The 25,301-nt window shown below is 43.0% G+C and overlaps 1 protein-coding gene across 4 annotated transcripts in view; it reads right to left on the bottom strand.

The window, feature by feature from the left end:
• syt7a (synaptotagmin VIIa) overlaps positions 1–25,301 on the bottom strand; it is an 81,325-nt gene that overhangs the window by 32,626 nt on the left and 23,398 nt on the right. For 2 of the 4 annotated variants that reach the window (XM_035156784.2, XM_047339869.1), the window contains exons 2-3: positions 14,374–14,477; positions 4,935–5,014 (exon numbers count right to left, since the gene is read on the bottom strand). In XM_035156784.2, coding sequence (XP_035012675.1) covers positions 4,935–5,014; positions 14,374–14,477 — 184 coding nt within the window. Of the gene's footprint in view, positions 1–5; positions 3,602–4,934; positions 5,015–14,373; positions 14,478–25,301 lie in introns of those variants that run through there. The other 2 variants (XM_047339870.1, XM_047339867.1) reach the window with 2 other exon arrangements.

Here is a 25,301-nt window from a genome sequence, read left to right as displayed (position 1 = left end):
CTCACTTGCTGGGTCTCAGTCCTCCAGACTGCATGTGGCCCTGGACAGTCTGCCACCTCCCGGCCTTCACTCCCTCTGTCACCATGCTCTTCACGCTGTCACTGCGATTAGGACCCCCCCCATCATCCCCATGCCCAGTTGCTGCCCCCTTCTGACCCCCTGACACTGCCCCACTGAGAGAGAGAGACAGGGTGCGGAGGTCCCATGGTGGACAGAGGGTATAGAAGAGGGAGAATAACGACAGGCAGAGGAGAAAAAGACAAGTAAAGACACGCAAAAGAGTTGGAGAAAGAGAGACACAAACACACACACAACACACACACAGGAAAATAGATTGAGCAACTACATAAGGAGGTGAGACAGATCAGTAGAGTGTGTGTGTGTGTTTGTGTGTGTGTGTATGTGTGTGGCGGGGTGAGGACAGGTTTAGTTTTTCAGGCACGTGGATGAAAAGGTCCAGTGTGGATAAAGAGAGAGATGAGGGAGTGGAGCGAAGGTAAGAGGAGGAAGAGGAGGAGGAGGAGAAGAAGGAGCCTGTGAAGGGTGGAAAACCAGCGAGAAGTGACTCCTTTGGGCCTGGAGGACCAGGGGTGCAGCTGCCAGCATTCACGAGCTGGCATCAGTGTGTGGACACTGGTCACTTTGTTCTCATTTTCTCATTCATTTAAGGCATTTGAGGCTGGAGATTTGCTGCTATACGAGGCAATTCAATAGAAGACGTGCAGCAAAGTGCCTCACGGGCGAGTAATCGACTCATTGGGAGAAGTCATCCAAAGTGACATTCAGTTCAATACAAGTGCATCTGTTCCTGTAAGACACCGTCCCACTCTATTTTTAGATATCAATCTGTTCATCTGATAACTGCTTAGCATCCATAAACAGGAAGCAGTGAAATACCTGCAGCACAGAGTAGGGAAACATCATGAGGGAAATCTAATCATATCAACCTCCAGTGATTAACCACCTTTCATAAATAAGAGCAGTTGTCAACTCAGATTTCATTTAAATAAACTGGTTTTGGGTTTGAAATGTCACGTCTGCTCTAAAAAAGCAGCGATGATCAAAAATAAAGCACAGTAGTGCCCTCTGGTGACATGACTACATTTCATTAATATGCATGGTGCTCCTGCTCCGGGAGACGCAAAACAGGAGAAACACAGAAAGACACTGTCGCCTGGTGTGTATGCCTGGAATGGGAAGGGAGGAAGTGGAGTGGCGGTGTGGGTGGGTGCTACTCTTACATCATGTCCCTTTGAAGGTCACCTTTCGCATTTCATTCTGACCAAATGACCTGACAGTGCACGTGGATAAGTCATCAATCACAACCAGAGCACGGATGACACTGCCGGAGCAACAGTCAACACAGGAGTCATGGGCCTCATTTATCGAGCCGAGCACAAGGTGAAAGTCTTCCCTCTTTATTTAAAAGATATACGGATATCAAATACATAATCTCTGACACTTTTCTTCATCTCAAACCAATCAGATCGACGAAGTATATTATAACTCACCAAACTCAATAGCTACATTTGAAAAATGCTTACGTCAACGACCATTTTTTCACGAGAGTGCTTTGACTTGCCGCTGACATTTAGCAAATTGCAGGCTCACCATGGAGTCCAAATGTAAGTGAAAAATGTTAGAATTTAAACTCATATTCATAAATCTCTTGGAGATTGAAGGTGCGAGGGAGGTTAAACCTGTTTGATAGATGAGGCCCATTGTGACTGAAAGCTGCTGATCTCCAGATGATCGTGAACAGGAAAATGATTTTCCAGCTGTCTGTTGACTTTAGCAACATATTATTGGTTCAAGTTAGGAGGTCTGCCAGTTTCTGCTAGTGAAAAAAAAAATCTTTTCAGTGTTTTCTTATTTTAATTAAAATGCCGGCCCTTTTGACTGGCTCACCCACACCTGATAAAACAACTCATTTTACCATTACTGCAGTGAAAAGTTCATTTATTTTTCACCGCCAGCCCGAGGAGAAACTATGAACAAAAAATTACAACCTTGAGGGTTTTTTGTTTTCTTAAAAAAAAAAAAAAGAACTTCTACAGACACTGGGCTCTCAAGCTGGTTTCCTGAGATCAGCAGCCACCATCCTCAGGCAGAGTTTTCAGACAGTAATCCATATATCCACAGTGTTCATAAACACACCACTACCTCCTTTCTGCAGGCAATTTAACACACAGTCCACAACGGCTAGGTCTATTAAAGATGACCAGTTATTAGACAGTTTATCAGACAGATGCCTGGTAGCAGGATGTCTGAGCTCAGAGGCCTCTCAGTGCCGGCAGGGAGATAAGTATGACCTTGCGAGGGCTTTATTGGATTCAAGTGCCTATAGTGAGTAAAAAATGACTTAAATTGCATCAAGTACAAACACTGTATCTCTCAATGTGATTGACAGTGGGTGAAGTTGGAGTGCCACAGTGTTAGTGCAGCAAACGTTTGCAATTAGGGTTGATGGGGATCAGAGAGAAGCCACAGATGGATGTGAACCACAGGTGAACACTGGCACCACACTGCAACCTGGTGTAAACGGTCAACCCTCCACAACAACGACAAACTAACAAAAAAAGAGGCAAATTTCAGTTGATACAAGCAAGAGGACAGGGAGATGCACAGGTTACAGAGAAGGCGGGTTAAAGTGTACACATGTCTTTTGGAAAGGAGGGCTATATGAGGGTTGTCCGTCTCCATGGTTACAGCCCATGGGAGAGAGGGGAGAGGTTAGAGGTCAGGAGTTAGTGGGAGCAGCAGGGCTGTAGGGAGTAGGGGGGCATGTGAACACGTGCCTCTGTGTTCATTAGAAGGTGACAGGATGTGAGGAGTAGCAGCAGAAATTAGCCTGGGGGGGCTTACAGGGCCGCGCTGCCGCTCTGCCGCAGCGATAGTCAAATGGCTGTCACAGGGACGCTGTAATGTTCGTATATGACATTTTCCTATGCTCACATTTCCCGAGCAGATTATGAGTAATCATTAGTACCATTTGTGCCCTCCAGTGTGCTGACATCGGGTGGGTTGTTATTGTTGCGGTTATTACTATTGTGGATGGGAACAGGGTTATTCAACCATAATAATAAAGTCTAGAATTGTGTTTATATTCTGCCACTGTCTGACATGTGGCTCGCTCAAAAGGCCCCTGGCCACATAACCCCAGGAACCCCTCAGTAAATTTTGTCCTAGAGAATATAAAAACTATAAAGACCATTAAACCAGGGGGATTTAATGTCTGATGTTATAACATCCATATCCAGCTGTTCAATTTGATGAGCGGCTATAGTGGTGGTGACTGCACAGAAAGGATTGATGGAGTGAGGAGCGGAGAGGAGAGGAAGTCAGGGAGGTGAACAGAAAGCAGAGGAAAAAGGGGAAGAGAGGGAAGGGAGAGTGACACTGCCCCTGCCTCGTTACAGCCCTGCTCAGGGGAAAAGTCTCTTACCAGCCTTAGACCAAGACTCACTTGAGTGTGAGGCGAGGATCTCCATATGGAGCATAGGGAGAAATGTTTAGTACGAACTCCTTGGGAGGATAGGAGCTCCACTTCTGCTGCACTGTGCTGCTGTCATTGTTATTCCAAAAGTCTCTGTCTAGATCACTGCGGCCAAAGAGAGAGACAGGTCAGAGCAACACAGCCATGGAAAGCCTTGGCACTAAGCAACCAACTCGCAACAGCCGCTCCAGCTTTCAGGGGCGATGCCAGTGCTCGGTGTGAGGGAGAGAGCTGGACTTAAACGGCTGCATTAAACAGGAGTTTGAAACAAAACAAACCCAGATGTGTGTGTGTCTATTGCTACCTGGAAAAACACCATGGTGGTCCGATTTTGAAAAATAACAAAAAAAAGGGCAGCCTGGAGGGAACTGTATTCACAAGAAAGCTTTTCATAAAGCAACGTGCGGCAGCAAACACACAGAGATAGAAAAAAAGATAGGCAGCAAGAGAAGAGGAAGTCATAATCTGATGAATACATACAGCGTGTGATTACATTCTGTTCATCTAGCACAGCACCACTGACGGAACACATTCGAGTAAACATTGAGGACTCTGGGCTCCCCCGTCCTCGGCGCGAGCAGAGAGAACGCATGAAAGCATGGGACACAAGACAAAGAGATAAATCGCACACAGTCAAAGTAGAGGAGGAGGAAAAAGGTGAGCAGAATCACTGATGTCATACAAATCACACAGTGGTGGCCAGAGCTGTAGCACAGGGACAGAGCGGGAGAGAAAGGCAGTGCGCGGAGAGGAGCTGGAAGGTGAAATGACCAACAGAGCACACCGATGCTGCTGGAGCCAGTGAGAAAGAAAATGCAAAAAATTAACACCCCCTAGTCAGAATACATTCATAGTCCGTCTTTAGTGCTTCAAACCATCCGCAGAGAAAATAAAAAGTAAACATACAAATTCAAAAAATTGCTGAGACAACAGCAGGCTATAGAAGAGAAGAGGTGGTGAGCAGGTTAACACAGGCATTTTGTGGAATAAAGTTTTGTACTTAGCATTACAAAGCTGGCATTTTCTGCTACTGACCTAAAAGGTCACCTTTCATCACGAACAGAAAATACCTTAATCTGAGTATGAGCCCTGGAAGGAATGTTAGATCGAAAAATCAACATTTACGCTCCAGCGATTTCACAATAAAAGGAACCTGCGCCGGTTTAAGCGACACGGAGATGCTCCCTAAGGCCTGCACTTAAGCGAGACCTATCTTACAGCCCATTAGATAAGTGCAGACCTGTCCAGCAAACAGGCAAGATAATGCAGATTTCATCTATGCTGATTAAAGCAATGACCTTTCAATTAATATCTGCAGAACACGCTCCTCATTTTCCGCCTTGTTTTATTTTTGTGACGTGTACGTGGAGGTGCTCAGAGCAAATGAAGTTCATTATCACCAGATTATTCTACCCCAACCAGTTACTAAGGCACTTACTTGATGGCTTTCTTCTCCCCTCGCCCACGTGCTGAATCTGGAGTGTCTGCTGTCTCCACTCCCGGCTTATTCCTCTTCCCCTTGAGTCAAGCGGAGGGAGGGGACGACAAAGAAAGAAGGGAAACAAAAGGTTAGCGCGGATTTGTCCTTTCAAGCTGTGTTTTTGCTTCACAAATTTCCAGCGTAAACGTCTCCCCCCCATTATCTCAGAAACACTGCGACATCGGCCCTTTACCTGATAGTCACCTGATTACACTCATCAAAGTCAAATCAAATCTGCAGTAGAGAGCCATCTCCGGCTATGATTATCATTCGAACCACCCTGAAATTTACATGGCAATGGCCTCTTTAAGGTAATCTGCTGGGCACTGGAGAGAGGCCTTGAGGAAACCCTGCGGCAGCCTGATTTCAAATAGGCAGAGCATGACCTGCTGTAACCATGGAAATAATGGCAATTTGAAGCTTTCAAAAAGTGAGGTCTGCCGGGCACATTCTGCTGGAAAAGCTCATTACAGTTGAAGGTGTTTCACATGTTTCACAATGCAGGTAATCTCTATTGACACTTTGTTACAAGTGGGACAGGCAAGGGGATCAGCCTAAAGCTGCCCCATGATGCCGTGCGGTCCTCCCTGAAAGTGACGCTCCGATACCCATCGAGGATGGGCGAGGATTCTCTGGCCCAGAAAATGAGGGGGAGTAAAACACACTGACTTGTCACCGCAGCTCGGCTCGGACAATTGAATCTTAAGTCGGCTGAAGGAAAATTTCCTGTGGTGGGCTTTGCCTGTTTGGGGCTGAGCCTGTGTCTCCGGACTGGAGGTTTCTGTTTGGACTACTGTTGTATACAAAATGTGCAACGACCCTGTTTCCATTCTATTCAGAAGCCAAGAAACTTGTGAGACGACTACATTTGATTAATTTCCAAACACGATTTCCTGTTGGTACAATTCTCTGTGTTAACCTAACTAACTTATCAGTGACATGCTGGTTCCACCTAGTTCACTTTAAGGTGACACAGAAAGTTCTGCAATAGACGGTATGAGCTGTTAATATGACATCAAGCCTTTATTTCTGTGCCGCTGTATCAATCTCATCCACTCTTGTTGGCATTTTTCTGCTGCATTATAACTATGGTTAAGTAGCTATTCAGCTAAGGAGGGAGGGGACTATGCTGCCAAATAAGCTCTTATTCAATCAATATTAGACCCTACAGTATTTGATATGCTCAACAAGACAGATATTCAAAAGTCTGGACCCAGGCTGAATTATGAATGAAAACAATTGAAGTAAAACAAAAACTAATCCAAAGTGATTCAAGGCCTTGGCTTTGAAAAATATGAATATTAAATAAAAGCCCCACTGTCTATGGAGAGGTTGCAATGCTGTGTATAATTCATTTCTGCATTGTGACTGTTTGAACTATGTGACTAGATGTGAAAGACACAAGACAGCAGACACGTTCACAGGGCAAATACTGTAAAAACACAACGCTGACAAAGGTAAAATCAAGTCCTCTCCAAAGACCCAGGACTATCGTACTGGGTCTGGGCCGGGTTTGGATTTGAAATTACTGGCGTGTTGGGTCTTGCAGACACGAGCAGAGGACACCAAGAACAGCTCTTAAAAAGGTGACAGCAAAAAGCCATCAGCCCAGCATGTACATATTTAAACGTGTCCATGTAAACACAAGCCCTTGGATGCAAGTGCTAAACTAAAAATACAGAGAGGCAATCAGCCAGAGGATATGTATGAGTTTCTCAGCGTTCATAAGTAGCAGGAGCATATGGACATGCAAATTGCACCACAGCTCAGTGTATATATTGAGCTTCGAAACCCTAATGGCGGACTGACGTCGACTCCATGAGGTGCAGATGACACAGATATACTGTAATTTCAAACCACAGCCCACACCACGGGTGCTGTGGCTGTGGATATTGTTGGATCTGTCACAAAGCCAGAGTTGACAATAACACCGCTGGGCGAAGGCGATAAAGCCCGCAGTGATACTGCTGCGCAAAATTGATATCCATCGCACACGAGGAAACAGAAGCGCTCATCTACTGTACACACAGAAGTGACCTGAATTAGAAAGGTCAACAAATGAATAAACATAGATGTGACAGCAACAACTAGTTTAACAGCTACGTATAAGAGGAGTGTTTGTACTTTACACACTGAATTCTAGATTAACAGTCTTTTATAGACTATCACAGAGTTACTGTATAAATTGAACGCATCACAAGATATCAGTATGTCCTCAGCCGACGCATTATCGAGAACAGTCATAATCTTTTATAGTCAGGCTTTTGATGGCTGTTTGCTGGCAGAACACATGAACTGACGTCACATCATTTCACACAAAATGCAATAACACAAGAGGTACACTCTTACCTAAACAGGACAATATCTATACAATAAGCACTGTGATATATTCTGTATTCTTGCATGACAATTTCTGCGGAGGCAAAACTGACCGAATTTCTGTCAGACGAGGATGAGCTATCAAAGGAAACTCATGTATCATTCAATGCTATCGTAAAAATTTCAGGAAGACGGTGAGACACATGAGGGTGACTGAGAGTCCGGTAAAAATAGAAATCAAATTTGAAAAAGAAAAAAAGGAAAACAGCCGGCAGGAGAGAAGTGAAGGACAGAGCAGGACGGTATGTGAGATAAAGAGATGAGAGGGGGGAGGGACAGGTGTGAAAAGTGAACTGAGAGAAACAATGAGTGACAGGAAGTCCCGCGTGGATTGTATGTGAAAACAAGGAGGGAGACTTGTACACTCTGCAATAGACATCAAACCCCAGGATTGTCGATTCCACACACACACACACACACACACACACACACACACACACACACACACACACACACACACACACACACACACACACACACACACACACACACACACACACACACACACACACACCACACACACACACACACGCTGGGCTTCAAAACCATCTCCTCCCCACCTTTCCTCCAGCTCATTTACAAGAGTGAATTACAAACACTTTGCTTCTATCTTTGATGGGAGGTGTGGAGGCTGCGAAAAATGCACAGTGATGAACAGAGCTCACCAGCTCTATGGACATGGAAAATCAGCTCAGTACCACCCGCCGCCACCCCCCAACCCCCCATCCTCTACTCAAATACCCTTGAAACTACTTAAGTCTAATTTAGACAATCCGTCTTTTTATTACACGACAAAGGGTTTGGTGTGATTGCAGTATTCAGCGCTGTCTGGGGTTCAAAATCGCTCCAAATGATATGATGAACAAATTATGAGACAAGCCGAAATTGCAGCAAGCTTCAATTTGGACAAAAAAACACAATCCACTTACTCTTTTTTAGCAGCCAAACCATGTTATAAATTACATAATTAATGTCTATGTCAGGGGTATTGTAGTGAGGGAAATGATGAAGATGAATACCCATTGCCCAAAAAAAACAACCGCTTTTTATTTACAATTTCAAATTTTGACATTATTAGCATAAAAACTACAAGGGCAGTCTGAGAGCCCATACCTCCTGCCAAGGCTAATTCCGGATCTCGCCATGCCAAAGCTGCGTTTACCAGTAATTATCTAGACTGTGGCGCAGTGTTTTGCCCCATTTGCCCCCCAGCACTATTTGCCGCATTCTCGCTCACGCACTTAGCTGCAGTTGTTCACGTAGCCACAAATGACATGCAACGAAGTTTTCTCTCTCACTTCACAAGTTCAAGTTCATTTTTAGTCTGTCAATCAGAATCTGTTGCTCACTTGCATCCCTGCTACCGCTATAGATTAATTTAATTCTGTAGTAAATGCTACAAATTTAATCCTGGAGCTGCTGCAAAATTTAATGGGTTCTTCCTTCCGCCCATCTCCCACAAAATGAAACATCGAGTTAGTTCATGCAGGTCACGGAGTCATGTGCCCCAGCCTCCACCTCTTAGTACTGAGTCCAAACATGGTTGTGGTAAATGGTATTCATCTTGAAAAATGTATCTTACCTACTGCGGGGATTTTGCACGTGTTCCCTGTTTGATCTTAGCAAGCTGCTTGGCTAATCCAGGTAACATCCAAAGAATGGAGCCATCTGCGCCAAGCATAACCGTAATACCATTTCTGCAATAAATGGGTAAATCATGACAAAGTGTTCCGTCTGAACAAATGTTGATGTGATGAAAACATAACCTCCTTGGTGGAGGTAATTAACTGGGGCTGAACCTTGGTTAGCATTGTTGTCTCACAGCAGGAAGGTTGTTGGTGCTTGTGTGGGTTTTCTCTGGCTTCCTCCCGCAGTCCAAACACATGCTGATTGGGGTTAGATTAATTGGTGACTAAATTGACCGTAGGTGTGATTGCACAATGGTTGTTTGTCTCTGTATGTTGGCGCTGTGATGCGTAGGTGACCTATCCAGGGTGCACCCCACCTCTCGCCCCAATGTCCGCTGGGATTCGATCCAGCCCCCCACGACTCCTAAAGGGTAAGCAAGATAGATAATGGATGGAAGGATAAATAAAGCTTAGGTATTGGTCAAATAAATAGTTACATAGGCAGATTTTGTAATGGCTAGACCACAGCAGACGAGTAGGTAAAGTCTGGACTGCCGAGGGTGATGCTGAGGGTTTTCTTGTAGAATCCAGACATGGGAGGAGACGGAGTGAAACTACCACTCTCTCTATCTCAGCTGGCAGTGCACTGCCTTCCAACACCCAGCTGTGTTTGTTTGCTGTGAATTAGCAGGCAGCAAGAGTCTACATGCTCGCTCAATATTACCCACATCACACCATAATTAGAGGGGAGTGCACTATTAAAATGGTCGTCCGCCGCTAAATCATCAAGTGATCATTCGCTTTTCAGCATCTGTCAAAATATTTTTTTATACCTGGCTTCTTCTGTAGTATTCAGTGACATTGATAAGCATGCAAGCGCGGAGGCATAACATTTACATATCACCAGGAACTCTGCCAATACTGACGCATAACTGGGACAGGTCAAGACTTTAAATCCACATTAATGCCCTGCTATTATAATATTCCAGACAATTCTGCTTTGAAATTCTATAATTATTGATTTGCACATATTCTCTCCTCTGATTGGAATAATTACTATCATCCTCCTAACAACCGTGAACTCCTAACTCCCGTTTAATGCCACCAAAAGACCGAAGGTTGTTGATACAGGCGCAGCAGGGGAGGGGGAATTGCATCGGGGCTGTGAATCTGGTCAGATTCAATCTCAACTCCAACACAACTATGTCACGGATCAAACGGCACACAGGGCTCACAGGAGCGCAGGCACGGGGGTTTTGAATGCCAAACAGTCACTGCTGCTCAAACAGATGTTAGCTGCACCACCTCTGATACCTGAATAGCCCACCCAACACCTTCAACACCAGCCCCCGCTGACAATCATCAGCCCCACGACACGGGAGATTCATAACCGTGTGACTCATTGTATTTTTTGTTGTTGCTGCCACCTTTGTCTTTAAGTGCAACCAATAAATCAGACAGTACACAAGAATAAATGCTGCTGCAAAGACCTGAGTAAAAGTAGCTCGTTAAAATGTCAAAGGTTTAACACATATTCTAAAAACAGACTTAGCGGGCCAAGTGAAGGAGACAATAGTGTGCAATGTGCCGCACTTCCAGGGGGCTGGGATAACAGAGAGGCGAGCAGGGGGACGTCTCTGGGATGACTGCACATGAGGACTTTTAAAATAAAAACCCATCGCACTGGTTGCCAAAGCTAAAACACCGAAAGCAACACTCACCCAAAATGTCTTGTCTATTAACCTATGAATCATAACCAAAACTGGCATGGGCCCACTCGCAACTGACACGTGAAGCTTCAGGGTAACATTTGTTCTTATGAAAGCTGACACTGTCAAAGAGTACATTCGGAAATATCAGAAAATGTAAGTTTCAGACGTGGACTGGCCTGTGGTGGCTTTATGTGGAATGACTATTTGAGATCCTTTTTTTTTTGTGCATAGAAAATCAGCCTGAATTAATTCACAGTACGCTAGATACAGTGTGCATCAACGGGGGGGCTCTGTTAAAAGTAACCATGTTTATGCAAATTGTGATGTACACATATTCTAATCAGGTCTTCAGGGAATTCAGTACGACCATGGAAAATACGAGAGATGAAAAGATGAAGGGACTGAAAGGAGCGTCTCAGAACGTATAGCTGCCGACCCGTCATGGCCGTTAGTCACATATAGAAATCAACACACCTCAAGTACGTTGACGTTAATGTCTGGAGACAATTTATAGCAAGATTAGTAGAATTTGTTCTCCGTCATATCACAGTGCATCATCCACTGCACATTTGTCATCACAGAAATGGCTGCCATTAATCACAGTCACACTTTATTATTTTATACATTAAGCAGCTGTGTTTAATGTGGTTTCACACCAGTGGGCTCTGTCATGACATTTTTCCCAAAGTAAGTGGTCCGAGAACACAGACGCCTTAATTAACATCTTAACACAATAACATATTGGATGCACTCTATGGTGCCCTTCATCACAACACGCAAACACACACACAGCCATTCTCAGATATGAAAATTGGATCTGAACATTTGCTGAGCTTGTTCAGGTCAGAAGCGTTAAAAAACCGTGAAATGTCGGGAACATTCAAGTGAGGGGGTGGTGCTCGGGTAGAGCACGCAGGAGGCAGGACATCACAGAATTCACCTTTTTGTTCACGGCACATCGACCCCGGCGTTGGCCCTTATCACCAAATCTCGAATCTCATTGTCCTTCCAAGCTTCATAAGCATCTTACATGTAGGACAGCTGTTTTTCATTCTGACAAATGTGTGTCCTTCCATTTTCGCATCAGCCACGTGTTAGAGGCATCATCGACACGCCCACTCACTCACTGTGAATTGACCCTTCCTGCTGTATTCTCATATGGACTCACTCTGAGATTTTCTGGACCTTTTACTAAGGAGCTGTGAGGAAACTGTCGCAAACAACTGTCTCGGATATTTGCGTTGTCACAAACAGCCCTCTGTAAAATTTCATTGGATTCATTGGAAGTGTCTGAAAGCAGCTATGCACATACTCCTAAGTGCGTAAGGGCTCAGGGTAAGATTCACTGTGTGTGAATGAAAACTACGCTACCAACAGCGTTTCAACTGTGAAAGAAGCACATAGTCATGTGTACGAGGATGTGGCTGATAGTGGTTCTCACAAGGTCATAAAGCCAATAGATCGTCACCCTATCCCAGCCCACTGCTGCTCTGTGGCTGCTGCACGGCACTGTCACAGGATGGAAATAAGATCCATTTGCAGCAGCGCTCCGGAGAGGACCGCGGGGACTTTCCAAGGTGCTGGCAGCAGAGCTGCCTCCATCCACAGCAGGAAACTAGGAGTCATTCACTGCTCCATTTACTTTTAAAGTGGAATATCAAATATAACACAATGTTCCAGTGAAGCACACAATAGAAAGGCTGTGTTGTAGCGCTTTCATTTCAGCATAAAACATTTCCCCCCTGGTTCATATATATCATAAAGGCATCAATGAGTAATGTAGGTACAGCAATGTTTCTGGTTATTAAACAGCAATGTATGTAGTGAGGTGTGGGGTGTACAGAGAGAGTTGTAGTGCCAAATCCTGCCACCTATGGACCAATAAGTTCCACAGCAACGTGATTGTGAGCTAAAACAACACACACTCAAATTGTATTTGAGTAGTAGCTGAAGTAAGGTCATCTTTGGAATGATTTTAATAATATTAAACAACATGACTTTTCCTAAAATCACACTATGAGGTTGTTAAGCAGCAGTGGTTTAAGTTGGGGTAAAGCAGATAACTGGGTTAGAAAAATTTGAAACTTAAAATTGGTGAATTCATGCTAACTGTGATTAGAAAAGTCAGATTATTGAGTAGATTTGAGTCAAAGCAAGTTTGTTCATATAACTTACTTCCTTTAATAGCTTAATTCATTTGCGTGCAAAACATTTATTTTAAGTTGGTCCCAGACTTTTCTTCTTTCAGTGAAGTTAGACTTTGAGTCAGCTTTGAGGTTGAGATAAGCAGCCGGTGTTCCTGGGTTGAACAAGTACAGGATGAATCAGAAATCAATTAACTTTAAAGACATGCAAATTTAAACCAAAAAAAAAAAAGAGTGGAGTGAAGTGGCACTCAGCCATAAAGCTCTGTCTGACTAATGAGGAGTTCCCTCCCTTTAATCAATCACATTTCATACAACATAATCACAATGATATGCCCTCTGTCAGAGGTCAGTCGGCTCCGTCTGTGCTTTGTTTCTGCTCATTGAGTGGACTGGTCCTGATGCTGTGTCAGCACAACGTCCTCATGTTGTGGCTGCTAATGTCTGAGAGATCCATACTGTTGTTACGTGACACGGATGTAACTGTATACATCCTGCTACAGTTATATGCAGTGATGGAAAACAAACAACTACATTTACTTCAATGTATTAGTGCTTTAATTCCCTAGGCTCTAAACTGTAATCTAAGATCTTCCAACAAACACTTGCTAGTAGTTCCTGAATCAAAGTAACTAAGGGTGACCATGCGTCTGCCATCAGGACCCAGAGGACCTGTAACTCCATGCCTGAGGAGATTAGATTTGCTAATCATTGCTAAAAACATTTTTATTGGAAAGACTGGTTTTATTTGTTGTTGTTTTCTTTCATATTATATTTCTTATTCATGTTTTTTTCTTGTTTTGCTCAGTGTTCTTTTATTCTCATGTACTTTGTAAATCACTTTGTAACCTTGTTTAGATAAGTACCATGGAAATAAAGACTTCTGGCTTGTGGCAACTGACTAATTATGGCTCATTGTCACGTTTCAGATTGATATGATTTGTTAGAATTCCCACAAAGCAGTATTTATTTAGAATAAATATTTCCAAGCAAAATATTTAATTTCATTGTACAGCAGAACTTTGTTTTTCTTTTTTCTCAGCACATTAATAATCTCTCGACTCATCAGATTTGTGTTCATTTCAATACTTGAACATTTTAAAACTTACACAGGACTTTCATACTTTTATACATTATCATTTTGAATGAGGGACTTTTACTTGTAATGGTATTAGAAATCCTAATTAAATAAAAGATCTGAATTATTCTTCTACATTTGGTTATATATCTTCATTAGCAACTGTCTTTTGAAAGAACATTCTCAGTTCAATATGACTGCACATAATATCTGCACACATTGTGCTCCGGTGCTCTAAAGTGTCATTTACTCGTGAACTCACAGCAGACAATGATTATTAGAGCTCTGATTATTAAAGTTAGGGTAGCAACAAATGTCACTCTGAGATATTCTGTTAGTGAAGCTCGGGCGTTTATGTGTTAATGTTGGTGCGTGTGTGTGTGTGTGTGTGTGTGTGTGTGTGTGTGTGTGTGTGTGTGTGTGCGTGCGTGCGTGCGTGCGTGCGTGTAAACTCACCAGCTTGCGTTGACACCAACCACAGACGCCACAAAGAGCCACCAGCCAAACAGCACACACTGTCACTGCGAGGGAGACCAGGAACACACTGAGGGACACTGATCCTGGACAGACACACACAGACACACACACACAAACACACACACACGAAACAGGGAGGCAGAAAGAGAAGGGAAAAAATGAGTGATGTTGTCGAGCACACAGGGATACATTTTCTCCATTGTGTTTTAAAATATAAACATGGTATTTTTAGCTACAGGACAGAGCTTATTGTGTGCCACAGTTAGTCTAAGTCTTGTCAAAAAGGGGACAACCCAGAACTGCACTGTCTCCCTCCACGTTTAATTTAATATCCAGGCAGGGCTTCCATTTTTACATTCTGTCATAAGGAGCTGAGAAATACAATCTCATCACTACCCTCTTCGTGCCGGAGCATTTCAATACCTTTCCAATAAGGGCTGGAGCCAGGCATCACTCAGCTGCACACACATCACTGTCATGGTGTCACAGCTTGTTAACTGACAGGCTGAGAGTGAGGGAGGGCTGGGGGGAGGGGGTGGGAGAGGGGTGGGAGAGGAGAGAAGAGGGGAGGCTGGGCTGACAATACCAGGGAGCTCATGATTAATGGGTATCAGTAGAAGCCCAGTGAGAGAGGTGGTTTTGGAGGAGAGGCATAAAAACATCATCTATTGCTGCTGTGCTGTTGTGTGTGTGTGTGTGTGTGTGTGTGTGTTGTGTGTGTGTGTGTGTGTGTGTGAGAGAGAGAGAGAGATGATTCACACGTGCACCTGTTTGCCTAAGTGTGTTTACATGCTGGTTACGATCGTGCTGTTTTAACTCTCCAAATCTAAATGGCTGAACGGCTGAACGGCCTTAACTCAACGCACAGGAATATAAAGCCTCATTGAGCTTTGATGTCTGCGCAGCGGGGAAGAAATTCAAGTTTGTGATTTTCATTCCAACAAATCGGATTCTTCAATATACAGTGATAAATGGGTGACAGGGAGCGTTTTCACACAGCTGAGTGACAAACACCGACAAACACCCATGATTTCCCATCAGTCAGTGGGTCTGTCTACCTCACCACGTCCTCTGGGAACAGACAAGGAGGAAGAACGACAGATTTAAGTCTTTCATGTGGGTAATCACAATAGAATCAGCAGCGTATTCCACAGTCTACCTTCCACCTCAACTGCTGTTTAAAGTCTATGTGAAATTTGAGGCCTTGCATACAGAACGACTATGACCATGGACATTAACCTTAATGACAGCTAGATGATGATTGGACTTGTAGTGACAGACAATCCATCAGGAAACACAAACTGACTGACAGCGCAAAAATAAAGAACAATTTAGTTTGTGTGCTGACACTGAACTCTGAACAGAAGGAATACTGCTGTGGATGGAGAAGTGGGGAACACAGACTGTACACTCCACAGGACGAGCTGGAGATGAATAAACTTCGCTGCATGAAGTGAGTCCTCAAACGAAGATAAATTGTCTTTTTCTAAAACTCACAGTTTTTACATTCACTGCCCAGATTTCAGTCAGAAAAAAACAAACATTTAATCAGGGAACAAATAAAAAGGTTCAATGTCATGATGCAAGTTTATTATTCACTTTTTTTCTCCCCAATTTGAAATGTGACTGTATATGGTGTTGCCAACTGCTTTTTTACTTGTCAGCAGCCAGTGCACACCACCCTGTTTTATTTATGTGCAACAGACGTTAGATATGTAAATATATAAATATTCTTGTCAATTTTTGAAAGATGCCCTATGGATATAAAAAAAAAGAAGGAAATATCTCTTAACATTTTAAGTTTCACTGTAGACCAGTGGAATAAAGTGAAACCGTTGGTGGGAATGTGCACCACATAAAAACCCACATAAAACTCTGTAACACTACTAGTGGCCAACGACTCCGCACAGGCCCTTCAATGGACATTTTAACAATCTTCACCATGTTCTCTACATAAAGATGGACGACGCATCTCCACTTCCTCCCACTATCCAGGAATGAAGCTTAAATATCCCAAATAGGAATGCTACCATCTTGTGCATTTGGAGCCAGAGTCTGGGGAGCAGCAATCTGGGGATGGAGCCACGGTAGCGAGGTCACGTTGAAACACCCACTCGTCCAATCAGTCAATCTGCTCGGGCTTCAATCACCTAACAGATAAGAATCCTTAACATCCCACACGTGAGGTTATCTCCAGACAACAGCAGCTTCCCCAGACTGGAAAAGACTCAACCCTACTTGACGGATTTCCTGTTCTGATTGGGAAAGTAAAGTATAGCTGTTACAACTTCTTACAAGTTGCCTCCCCCCCATTATTCATCGACAGTCAAAGTGGCTGCTAATGGTAAAGACAGAGGTTCGTGCCCTCATGAACACGAGAGGGTCAGTGAAACACATCCAGCTCTTGAATGATGAATACCTCTATTCATAGTAGTTCTGAAATAGACACAGGCTTTATACTTCGCTACTGTATATTCATAGAGAGGTCAATACAGTTGAGTCCATTAGATACTATGACATCAGCTATGGATCTTAAATAAGGAGAGCTGGTCTCCAGCTAAGGGCATGTATGGTAGCCTCAGCAGTAAGTGCCTCAGTGATGGATGTTTTGATGTTGGAAGGAGAGTCAGGTGGATCTGTGAATGCCTGGCCGCTCTTGGTGGGGCCTAAAGTCCTGTGCTCCCTCTGAAGGTCAGAGGATGGGGTAGGGGGATGGTTTATGATCCGTGTCAATCATGAGAGCTGAAGGAGGAAAAAGCCTCCAAATCAAATGCATCATCCAAAGAGGCCACATTACTGCGGACAGCTGGATTCCTGCTTCCTGCTTCATGGAAAATAACTTCCTTCTTAGAAGTTACACAGAGGCACTGTGAGCAGGCAGAGCGGAGGAATGAGAGGGAGGAAATACACTGTGTTGAGGTATTAGCGAGATATGCAAATCTCCAGCACTAAAGCTGCGGAGAGAAAAGAGGCATCATTAGCGTCTGCGAGGTCTGCACTACATACTGCTATCACAGCAGTCAGGAAATTCAATTTATCTCTCCCTTGGAAAAAAACAAGACCCACGGCTTTAACATACTCCAGCAGGTGACGCATTAGTAAGGTGAAAGATAAGACAGCGTTAGTATGCTGTTAGGGGAGTTAGGAGACAATTTAATGAGACCAGCTAACGTAACATTTGGTATTCCTTACTATAGTTTAACTAGGTAAGGGACGAAAACACTCGCATGTGGAGGTTAATGAATCGCTCAGTAAAATTGACAAATAAAATGAACAAGCAATGAAACCCTTTGATCAGGAGCCTAAAGAAGTCAGAGCACTCTTGAACTTTACAATCCCTCGTTGGTTTTAGATTTCTGTGGCTGTTTCTTTTATTTGCACCTGAAAGAGAAAGTAAGTGGCTCCACAGGGTGAGTTGTGACAGTGATGGAATAAGTGAGTTTGCAACAAACCTTTGACTGAAGAGGACAACAAAGACCGAGTCACGCTAGAGCTTATAACACCCCCTGAAACTCCTCTTTGTTACTCAGGAGGACACATTCAAAAGGGTTTTCATGGCCTTTAAATGGCTTAAATGTACCTCTAAACCTCCCTTTACTCATTTCGTGAATGTGACTATAAATAGAGTAATATTTCCTCACCTCTGCCCTCCGTCTCCCCCCCCTCACAGCTCACCTGCAGCTGAGGAGCTACTGAGTCCCACCCACAAGTGGACAGGATTGGTTTCTTAGGTTTGTGACATCACAATCCCAATTTCTTTTTCTTCAGACAGGCGTTTGTTTACTGAAGGGTTAAACTGGAACTACTCAGCCATGGGGCTTATTTGTTTTTGCTCTAAATATGTCTTTGATCACACAAAAAGCAAAAGAAAACCTATTAGGCTTGATTTTCCCTGGAGGGGACTGTAAGGCTAAGACAGAATCTGCAGAAAATATCAAAGTGTAGTCTTAATTAGGGATGAAATGGTTACTGGTTTTACGAAATACGGTGGTAAAACTTCTGATGGTTAGCTGTACTGTTTAGTATGTTTACCGTGGTGATTTGATTGGTACTGTACTACTTGAGCTGCTAGCGCTCTGACCATATCTAACAACTGCTAGCATCCACTGTCACCAAATTAAATTTAACAAACGCTGATATTTTGTCCTGACTCTCTCTCTTTGTCATCAACACCGGACATTGGATTTGTTTACATATGGTTGTATTGTTCTTACATACACTTTATTCATAATGGTTGAGTTGTTTTTATATGAACATTCGATTTATTTATTTAAGGTTTCAATTGATTGATAATAAATACATTATTTAAAGTAAAACTTCAGTTTGTGTATCAGTACTTTTTGAACATTTTCAGCACATTTTAGCAATAACACAATAATACTGTGATAATCTTGGTCACTATAATTTTGATACAACATTTTCATAACGTTTCATCTCGAGTCTTAATTAGGAAGCAGTCTTAGTGCATAGTGTGGTTACACGGAGTGGTACAGTGCATGTAGGTGATCTGGCCCACATACAGTGAGCTAAGCCAAGCAGAAAGGGACCAGTCCTCAGGGGTGGAAGAAATTGCTAATTGGACAGGCGGAACTGGAGCAGTGTCCAGTCAGCAAAGCTGCCACACCGCATCTTTATGCTCAGACTGAGGTAGAGAGGGCAGCGCCTTAGAAGATCTGGGTGCAAAGCTCACAGCCTAATCGTCACTTCAAAGTGCCCCCTCCTTGTACTGGAGTCTGGGCTCTGCCCTCTTTATAGCTAGGGTAATCCTCAGATGTGACTCAGACAGCCTTCTCCCTCTGAGGCTCCGGCTCTGTGCCGCAGGAAGATGTTACTTACTTCCAGTTGTATTGTGATACCAAGTGTTTGAAATTGCTTCCATCTTCTCTCGAGCTCCGTCCTGCGCTCTAGCTTATTGCTTTTGTTTTACATTTATTTCTCAGGACGAAACGACTGAGTGCTGGTAAACAGCAGCATCCATTTGAAGGCGTTCAAACTACACATTTCTCCTTCGCTCAGTCGCACAAAGTGATTTGTGTCGAAACAGCGTAAAATTGATTCAAGAGAGGAGACCTGGGTAAAATGAATCCGTAACTATGGTTCCAGGTAAATAAAGTCATTGTCACATGAAGTCATGAGGTGACATGTCCCACAGTGAGCTCAGAGGTAGTTGCTACCATTGTTCAAAGGATGACCTGTTGTTACTGCTGTTGCAGAGCCAGCCAGGCTCAACAGGTATTTGCTCAGGACAGAGTGTCATTTCCAGCAGGATGGAGGACAGATGATTGACAGGTCTCTTACTCGTGTACACATCATTGTGAAGAGTTCCTGCAGCCATCTAAACGAATGAACCACTAGGTGGACGTGCACTGGTCTTTTTTTAGATCTATAGCACAGAGCCCGTTGTTAACCTGCCTGTTTGGAATTGGCTGTTTTCTTGGCCTGTGGTAAAGCCGGTTGCAGATTTCTTTCTGAAACTTTGATAGTGACCTACTCTAATTGAGCCAGAGCAAGTGAAGACCAGCTGCAGGACTCAGTACGCAGAACCCCAGACTGGAAAACAAGTTGTTGTTGCAGTTGTAGTAAACGCCACTGCTACAAATTATTCAGTTTATCGATGTAAAAAATATCACAAATCCAAATCACACCAAATTCAACACTGCACTTCTTTGGACTCTTGACAATACACAAGCCAAGTGTGATGTCCATGAGATGAACGTTTTTAGAGATACACATACAGACAAACTTCTGGAATTAGTAGATAAATAACAGTTTTTGTCCAGGTGAGTGCTGAAGGATGTTAAAAATCCTTTACTATACTTTAGAACCGCAAGACGTGTGTATTTTATTTATTCAAGAAACTACAAACATTTGATATTTTTTTATAACACCTTCTTGTTTGCTCGTTAGTTTTGTTCCCAAGTTTGATTTTCTGATTATGTTTGGCAGCGTACTCTCAATTATTGATGTTGTTGCTTGTTGCCACCACTCGCTGTAACATCATCATAGATGCAACAATAATAGTTTGAAACAATATAGACAAGCTAATGTTCCCTGCGATGGATTACCTATCTAATAAAAGCTGGCAGGGAGCATAAAAAGCAAATTGATCCCTGGAAGATATAGAGTACATTCATTCATCATTTTAAAGAGCCGTGGTATATTTTTGAGAATTTATGGCAGTGAGGTTGCGTTTATAAAATTTGCAGTAAATGGAGAAAACCGGCAAAACTCTGGCACCACAGCAGCCAGCAGCGCATCATGTGCAGCAAATCACAGACGTATGTAGGGACACAAGTGGAATTTTTGGCAGGTGGAGAGCACCTGTTGTGAGAGAGAGTGTCTCTTTCATTCCCTGTAGTGTAGCGGGATCTTTGCTGTCTCTGTGTCCCTATATGCTCCCCGTGGCTCAGCTGCACCACTGCTGTGCTGTCACAGAGGCTGTTTCACAGCGAGAGTAAGAGGACTGCCGCCCACGTTCTGTCTGCTCTCAGATGAGGGATAATATCCATCTCAGCCCAGTGACAAGCCGGGCTGGCGTCGGACCAGCAAGACATCAGGTGACACATGGCCGCCGTCACCTATAATGGCACCATCGCCCTATTAGCACCTCTGACACAGAATGGATGAATATGCTCTGAAACCCACAGATTGTAACTCGGGTGTAGGTGAACTGACACAGTCATGATGTTTTGATATAGTTTAAGTGCCATAAGATACAGTATAGTATACAACCTAAAACAGCTTAAACAGATGCTGTTTTGTCCATCACACTAATGTTCTTATGTAAAATACCACATTTCCCTAATATATCTTTAACATTTTTTTGACATAGACACTTTTAAGTGTCAACAAATATAATACCTCCATAAATTCCATCACTTTAGAAACATTCAGTCTTTTATGCTAATGGTAAATAATGTGTGTGTGTGTGTGTGTGTGAGAGACAAGCAGCAGCCTGCTCACAGAACAATGTTCAATGAAAAATAGCTTTTATGTTGTAAGTACGGACGTATAATACCTTCAATAATACTGCACAACAAATAATGAATGTGATTATGCTGCACATTTCCCCTTTCAGTTTATTTAAAGAGACATGAACACAAGAAGATCAGTTTGAATTTATACATTATATTTTTTTTTCTTTGATATTTTTCTCCGAGCCTGGTCCATGAAAAATAGCTGCCTATTGAAACTGTATGTATACATGGACAAAAATAGTTTTCAGAAAGGTAAATCAACAAACTGATTTTGAAACAATTCTCTTTAATGTGGTGATCTCAGTGGGATGGCTGTCACCTGCTTTTAACTCGGATTGAATGATAATATTTTGGTTGGATCTATTTCTCTTGATGTCCTTGATAAGGACTTTATACAGTATGCATTGTCTTCATCCATCAGATAATCTATCAGTGTCTCTGCCATAATTTTCTCCTCCAGCTCTGCCTCAGAAAGACTGAATTAACCGGTCAGATTGAAATGGATGACTTTCATATAAGCCACAAGAAAGACTCCATGCATTTACCAAGGACACTCTCCCCCTGCTTTGTAACGGGCCAACTTGTTTTCCGATTTGTAAGTGCCCCTGCCAGGCATCAAACCCACATCAATAATGGATTAGAGTCATATATCACAGGAAAGCACTAGTTTAAAAGACAATGACTCATCTGCCTGCTGTAGTTCTAGTGGTGCACATTAACCGCTGTTTACCAGATAATCACACATCAAGGTAACTGAATTGTAATTGTGCCAGCTCTGCCTATTTCTAAAGTATAACCCGTGATGTATTTTCTCATACGCCTGTTCCTCCTGGCTTCATGTTCCTCATGACAGAGTAACCTCCACACCCTCTCCATATTTCACCTGTCACCATGTATTTTTTTCTCCACTTTCACCTCCTGAGTGTCTCACTGGGACAAATGACTGTGATATATTCCAGAAACCTGATCAAGCTTCTCGCTCTTTCCCCCAGTTACAAACAACCTATTATTCACCAGTGCCACCGATGTCCTTGACTTTATTGACTTAAGTCCTCATGCAGGCTGTTGATACTCTGAAGGTAGACTAGTGTCCATCTCAGTAATGAGCTTGTGAGCCGCAAACTAAATCAACCATGACTAACATTATTCCAGGAATAAAGGGGTATTGAATTGCCCATATAGCCGGCTTTATTTGCACTAAGCAGGATTAGGCTTCACAATAACACAATTCACGATTGTTTTACAACTCCTCTCTACTTTCTCCCTATTCCACAACTTTTCAGTATGTTCACGTTCCGGTCGCTCAGCCAGATTCCCATCATCACACAGAACATATGAAGTACGCAGTGATAAGAAAATACGATAAGAAACAGTGACTTCTTCATTTCAGATAAGAGCGTTTGTTCATTTTGACAGCTGTTGCTTAAATATTTTATCAGCTCCATAAGCTGGAGGACAATATTGTCTCCAGCTGACTTTTTAATGTTTCATTTTAAAATGACATTTGAATGGTGTCTTCACAATGCACCTAAGGTTAAATGGGTTATTAAACCTGAAAGTTTAACTATTGGCTGAAGTTTCTCTCAAATTCAAAACAGCCTTTAGATCGCAGTGCTAAGACAATGCTAACCCGGCTTATCAGATTCACACTCCTGACTAGTGGCTGGTGGCTGGTGGCTGGGGGCTGCCCATCTTTGTTGACTCTACGTAATCACTGACCCTGTAAGGTCAAGATGGTTTGAAAGACTAAGTGTTGTTATGAGCCATGTTCAACTCGTGTGTATCAGAACCATAGTGGTTCGGACCAAACGGTATCCCATATGAAAGGACCTAAAGGCAGCTGATAGCGTTTCTTATTTCTGACGTCAGTGCGAAGTATAGATCCGGCTACAGCATCACTCATATCAGAACTGAAGAGTATTTCTTCATCGAAACTGAAGAATTTTCTTGATGGAAAAGATGTTTTCCATCCGGGATTGTTGGTGATAAACAGATGGTTCAGTCAATCACCTGTCAACATTTTTTTTAAAGTGACTGACATTTACCAAGCAGTTTTCTAACGAAGCCTTCCCAGATGGTTCTGCGTGACAAACCATCTGGCGCGTCAGGTTATGTGTCCCAAGCCGAGAATAAAGCCACACTCCCGCCAAGTATGTTGTAACGGGCATTGTTTTGGTAGACATCCAGACACACATGTTAATGCATGTATGTGTGTTGACAACGCATGCCAGTCCCTCCTGTTGGCTGAAGAACAACTTATTTGGATTGAGATGCAGTGCTCTAGTGCGACCTCTACTGGTAGTGACTGTGGTAGATATAACCTTTAATGGCTACATTCATGATAACATGCAAAGGAGAAAAAGCATTGTTCTTGTATTACAGTGTAGTTATAGAGTTACAAGAAGAATACGTAAAGAATGTAAAATATAAAACTATTATTTTCATCTCTTGAACTTGCGTTTCTTACATTCTTGTTTTTATTAAATCCACCAAGGAGGCTGTGTTGTCATCCATTTTTTGATAATAAGAAAAAAACTACTCATCCAATTTCAATGAAATTTTGTGGAAGGGTTGGACACGATCCAAGAAAGATGCCAAACAACTTTGGTGCAACTCCAGATCAAGGGGCTGATACAGAAACTTTCTTTTAAGCCCCTACAAGGAGTTTTAGCTGGCTATTTATATTCTCCCCGGCCTTGGAAATAACGCCTGGTTAAAGCTGCAGCTAGTTTTTTTGTTCCTTGCACTTTTGCTCTTCCATTTTTGAGAAGGCTAAAAACAGGCACCACCCTGCAAACTCTATAAATACAGATTATGACTCCTCTTACAGCCACATGCACATCGACAGACCTGCCTACTTACTGTACCGCTGCACAGGTCACATTTCTTCCATTTCCTCTATTTGCAGCAGATGTCGTCATCGAGTCTTGTTTGTAACTAAAAATCCCCCTGACTCCCTACACCCCCTAAGAGTTCACTCTCTGTAACCTTCTTCATCTCCACACTTCACTATTACTTCTAATTCATCACCCGATCGCATTCACCATCTGCAGAGATAGTTGTGTTCTGGTTTAAAATGTGCTCCAAAGCGCAAACACGCACCGATACACACATATTCATCCACTTGACACTGCTTAAGCACAGTGACATGAGTGGGAACACATGCGCTTTAGGGACGAGCAGAAACCAAGGAAGTGGAGAGCGAGCGGTGCACGAAAAAAGCAGAGTGGGAGTGAGGGAAGAGGGACTCAACTGTAATGCTATTGAGGAACAATTTGTGAAGCTTGTGCATATGCATACAGGCCTACAGTCCCCATCTGCCCACATCATCAGCTCACTGCTGGTGACATCAACCAAGACAAAGAGGTCTCGGATGCTCCAGATGTATTATGTGGGCGGCAATATAAAAATGTAATCCAAGTCAAAGTCAATTGTGTTTGCCTACGGATACGGGGCAGAGTTGCATGCATTCATGAAGTGAGTGTTTGCGTGCGTGTGCATGGAGACACTTTGCATCCATGTCCAAATTCTTACCGCTCCTCTTCACATGGAAATGTAAGCCAAAATATTCTCACTCCTTCAAAAGTGAGAAAACAATTATTGAAGGTGTAATTAAAGTATTGGCAGGACAAGTGCAACTTTAATTGAATGGCAGCTAAATGACAGTCAGTTTCAGTAAAGCTGCCATAGTGCGACCATCTCTGTTCTGGTTTAAAATCTCATCAAGCACTGTGCAGCTACACAATGAGCTTAGATTAAGACGTTTTCACGCCTATTCACGAAACAGACAACCATCCGTCCAAAAGCCAGACAGACATTAGTCATAAATTAATTAATTTAGATTCACAACCACCTGGAGGCCTCTACCTTTGCCTCTTTCATTCAATTAAAAGACTCCCTATAAAAATCACTTTACTACCTGTCTGGACA

Source organism: Hippoglossus stenolepis, chromosome 5 (assembly GCF_022539355.2).
Source record: "Hippoglossus stenolepis isolate QCI-W04-F060 chromosome 5, HSTE1.2, whole genome shotgun sequence".
Taxonomy (NCBI): domain Eukaryota; kingdom Metazoa; phylum Chordata; class Actinopteri; order Pleuronectiformes; family Pleuronectidae; genus Hippoglossus; species Hippoglossus stenolepis.
This window is presented reverse-complemented; position numbering and strand designations above follow the sequence as displayed.